The 4,848-nt window shown below is 34.7% G+C and overlaps 1 protein-coding gene across 1 annotated transcript; it reads right to left on the bottom strand.

The window, feature by feature from the left end:
* Positions 1–278: 278 nt before the first annotated feature.
* On the bottom strand, positions 279–4,439 carry LOC131051280 (protein STAY-GREEN homolog, chloroplastic). Its single transcript, XM_057985724.2, has 5 exons — positions 4,044–4,439; positions 3,613–3,786; positions 2,693–2,860; positions 2,468–2,614; positions 279–695 (listed from the first exon to the last, which is right to left on the bottom strand). The coding sequence occupies exons 1-5, from the start codon at positions 4,227–4,229 to the stop codon at positions 540–542; spliced, it is 831 nt and encodes a 276-aa protein (XP_057841707.2). The 5' UTR covers positions 4,230–4,439; the 3' UTR covers positions 279–539.
* Positions 4,440–4,848: the final 409 nt, after the last annotated feature.

Raw genomic sequence — 4,848 nt, 5'->3', positions numbered from 1 at the left:
AATAAAAATATATTAATATATTTTTTTTCAATTTCTTATCACAACCACAAAAATATGATTATAAACTTCATTATCATAAAAGTAAAATTACATGATAAAGTCACATTCCAAACATAGGGTAGGAAGAACATATTTGTTACCGTGTATTTCCACAACATACTTGTTACTGTGCACTTCCTTATGTGTTTAAATTGTGAATGCTTAAAAAGAGATCTAAATGATTACCTGAAAAGTGGATTAAATAAAGAAGATTGAACTAAAATTTCACAAAATAAAAATATGAAAACAATAATAAATTATAAGTATAAACTGTCATTGGCAGGGTCTGTGAATTAATACCTTACAAAACTATAAGAATGGAATAAAATAAAAATTACAATAAATGTCATATATACACAGATGGATTTGTTGGAGGCCAAACTTCTTCCAAGTACCTCTCAAGACTACCTTTCAAGAATATGATCTAACAATCTTATGAACAAAGTTTCTTTTCATGGTAAGAAGAATTTGTCAAATTAGAATCCATTTACATGATGAAATCAATTCTCCTCCATAAATTGTTTTGGATCCTGTGGCCACAAGAGGAGGCTAAATGGAGGAAAGCAACATTCACAGGGATGTGGGCAATGTCTTGGCATCTCCCATTCCTCTGTATTCTCCTCCTCTACTATCTTCTCCACAACATGAGGTGCTCCCTGATTTACCACCCAACATAAATAAATAAATAATCAGAAAGATTTTAGAACCATACAACTATACAAACTGATCTTGTTCATTTTTAAACAATATATTTGTGTAATTTGATTATTTTTTTACTTTATTCGTCATCAATGTTTCGGATCACATTTCATAAGTAATGCAATTGTTTTGGATTAGATTGTGTCGAGATTTTTTCCATCAACATTTCAGATTACACTCTGTGATCCATCATCAGAATGATAATTGAATCTCTATTTAATATATATTGAAATATGAAATCACATCCTATCAGAATACATCATTGCAATCATACACTGTGAAGATGATAAAAAATCCAACAAACAGTTATTCTGAGAAAGCCTTTCTTATATTTCACTGACACACAGTTATTCCTAAAAAGCCCTGTTTAGCCCTGTTTCTTATATTTCAGAGTATACTGTGAAATTCAACCCTACTTGATTGAATCTAATTCCAATACCCCTATGGTCTAATTTAAGATTGACTGTACCTGTTAAATTCAACCCTACTTAATTGAATCTAACTCTAATACCCCTATGGTTTAATTTAAGATGACTGTACCTGTCAAACAATTTTTTTTATGATACCAGTGCCTTTCAAACAGTCAACAGATCATAGTTAATGAGGAAATATCAAAGACATCATATGTCCCTGTTCTCCTCCAAAATTTAGACAGTCTGTCCAAAATTTCCCCTTTCATGGGGTACGACCTCCAAAATATTGATTGTAATTGAAGAAAAATGGTGCCAACTAATTCAATCCTGACGTAGCTGGCTTCAATTTTCAGAAATATTACTTCACCCCAAATATTTTAAGGATAAAAATTTGAATAGGTAGTTCCCTAAATATCTGGCTCAATACGTGATTGGTTGAGCTCCCCACCTCCTGGGTTGATCTTGACTTTTGGAAAAAATCCTCTTTCAATAAGTCAGAGACTCAGGATATCTCCATTAGTAGTGGGGACCAGACAGACCTGCCTGCCTTAAACAGCCGTGTATTAGTCAATATATTGATGTTTATGTGGAACCCAGTTTTTACCTAAATACTTGGAATCTCTTTTGTCACAACACACCAGTCTCAATTCCACCTAACTCTTTCTTACCCTATCAATTATTTCTCCACTGGTTCATCCAAATCGCTGGGTTTGTGTGGAACCCAGTTTTTACCTAAATACTTGGAATCTCTTTTGTCACAACACACCAGTCTCAATTCCACCTAACTCTTCCTTACCCTATCAATTATTTCTCCACTGGTTCATCCAAATCGCTGGGTTTATGTGGAACCCAGTTTTTACCTAAATACTTGGAATCTTTTTTGTCACAACACACCAGTCTCAATTCCACCTAATTCTTCCTTACCCTATCAATTATTTCTCCACTGGTTCATCCAAATCGCTGGGTTTGTGTGGAACCCAGTTTTGCCTAAATACTTCAAAACAAAATTGTCCCAACATACCCGTCTCAATTTTACCTAATCTTATATTACCCTATCAATTATTTTTCCACTGGTTCATCCAAATCATTAGGATTTGTTGATTGTTCTAGTTTACAACAGTGATTATCCCGTCTTTAGAATGTGCCAATACATAAATTATTCTCGTATACTATAATTTATGCATTGATATATGAAAAAAACTAGATAGCTATTTCCTGACCTAATTTGAACAACTAAATTCCCCAGTTCAAGATGCAAAGATAACCAAAGAAACCATGGAGATCATACAGGTTTTCCTAATGTTGAGAAATCAGACCTTGGAAGCTTGAGCGAGAGATCCCCAACATTCGAGGCGCTTGAACTGTTTGACGTTGGAATGGAAATATACCCAAACCAGGGCATCCTCTAACTCTGGGTGTTTCTCAAAAAGAGCTTTATCCCCATGCCTGAATGCCTCCAGCACCTGAATTCACAAACTATCAATCATTATACTGGCCCATAGACAGTAAGTAAGAAGAGTAGAACAAGGATAGAAGCATACCACTGGTAACTCCTTTCGAAAGATGTAAAATCTGAGCTTAGCTATGGCGTCCAGGAGCCAATGCCCTCCACTGATATGGCAGTGGACGTGCAGTGACATTTTGCCCTGAGACATTTTCCACTGTGCAAGTACTTCATCCCTCTGTAACCTGTTGTACCACCCCTGCAACTGCAAGAGCCCACCCACAAATTTCAATTAAGAGAAATGAAAGAAAGAAATAAAAAATAAAGATTTTAATAATGTCCCTCAGACCAAAACAGCCTATGAGACCCCGGAACAGCACAAAACCCCTCAGAAATATTCTGAAGATCTATTTGTTTTCATAGAAGTGATGATTTTACAGTATATCAAATTAAGTGATTATTCATATAGCAACAACTGAATGGAGTAGCAAGTCTTGATTCAAACCCACAACCTCTGTTTTGTAAGTACACAGACTTGCAGACTCACCTACAGAGACTTGGTTTTTGGTTAGTTTTATTTTATTAAAATGGGGATTACAATTCACTTACTGTTAATATTCTCCTCAAATCAAATGGGTTTGACTGTATGTGAAATGAGTTTGTTCCTGGTTACTGGCTATTGGACTCTAATAGTAAAACAGGATCTTTCATTTTTTTGTCTGCATCTTTGAAATAGAATGGGTTATATATAATCATGGCTCATGAGAATGATTTTTTTTTAGTCATCCATTTAGAGAATAGGATTCTTATATACTATTATTATTCATGAAATATAGTACAAACAGGTAGATTTTTCTGAACCATTATTACCAAATATAAAATTGTTAAAGAATCATTATTTTATAAAACATGATGTGGATAAGGGATAAAATCACTTTTGATTATTTAACAATTAAACTGTAACCCATTACTGTCAAACATCAAACATACACATATCAACTGAAAACTGAAACCAACCTGATCCTTATTGATGGTTTGGGAAATGGCGAGTGTTATCTTGGATGTAATATCACTGTGTGTTAGTGTGTATGTTCTGGGCAGATGTGCAGGATGATTCTCCTCATGGGTCCCCAGGAATAAAACCTTGAGCTTTGAAGCTTCAAATATTGCAGGCCCAAATAATCTGGCCACCTGATAAACCAGAAAGAAAAACCCAATTATATAAAGAAATACTAGCACATGAGATTCAGAGACAAAAGAGATTGATGACATAGCACATGAGATTCAGAGAAAAGAAAAGATTAATGATATAAGTTTTCATAGTCTATAGAGAATTATTATAGTTGTTTCTGGATTCGATTGTATTAGAGAGTTTGAGTTTTTCATCAACACAATCGAATCTAAAAACAACTGCAATAAAAAAGAGAGACCCAAGAAAGCCCTATTACCACTTGATTAGAAGATGACCTCTTTATCTGGTATCTGTTTTTCTGAGATTGAAGCAGATCATACCACAATCTTCCTCTGCTCAGAGACTGAGAATTCAAATGGGGAAATCTCCTGCTGAAATGAGATGGAGGGGCAGTGACAGGCTGCAAGCAAGAGAGTGTTAATCCTGCTGCCATGGCCACCATCTCTCAACTAGAATTCATTGCTAATCAATCTCTTATTCAACTTCCTTAGCCAAAAAAGTAAATACTTTGCGTACAAGTCCAGGTTTCATTGAGAGACTTAGAGCTTGAGTGGACGCCAACAGTCCACGCACATCTTTAGTTTTACCAAATTCCTTATACAAACAAATTTGGGAGAGAAAATTCGTAATTATTAGAGGGAAGCGTGTTGGGCTTAGAAAAAGAAACGCCAAGGTTGACTACCCAACAACTTTATTTGCTAATCACGCAGACGGAACATGCTTTTCATCCAATTTTCTGTCTTCTTCCACTGTCCATGACTCTGTTTATTGTTGTGTTGCTCAAATTGATAGTTCTTAATAGGATTCTCAAATCTTGCCTACCTAAATTTGCCATTTTCATACTTAGTGTATCTAATCTTTATGTCTCATCTATTTATGCACTTTATTCTCTTCATTATTAATTTTATAAGATAAAGTGGTGCATATTTTTCTTTTCTGGTTTGTACGTGTGATATTTTTCATCATGCTATATGATCTATCATCCGGATGAAAGAAATAATTCGAGAGTAGAAATGAAAGGATATCTGCTGCAGACTAAAGAGAATAAACGACTTGAAAAG

This window comes from Cryptomeria japonica, chromosome 9, assembly GCF_030272615.1.
Source record: "Cryptomeria japonica chromosome 9, Sugi_1.0, whole genome shotgun sequence".
Classification (NCBI taxonomy): domain Eukaryota; kingdom Viridiplantae; phylum Streptophyta; class Pinopsida; order Cupressales; family Cupressaceae; genus Cryptomeria; species Cryptomeria japonica.
The sequence above is the reverse complement of the archived record's forward strand: the minus strand, read 5'-3'. Positions and strand labels throughout refer to the sequence as shown.

Coding starts and splice junctions, on each gene's coding strand:
- LOC131051280 (XM_057985724.2), bottom strand. CDS start 4,229: ATGGTGGCCATGGCAGCAGGATTAACACTCTCTTGCTTGCAGCCTGTC. Junction 3,787..4,043: donor GGTCATCTTCTAATCAAGTG/GTAATAGGGCTT, acceptor CTGGTTTATCAG/GTGGCCAGATTATTTGGGCC. Junction 2,615..2,692: donor TTCGAAAGGAGTTACCAGTG/GTATGCTTCTAT, acceptor TTGTGAATTCAG/GTGCTGGAGGCATTCAGGCA.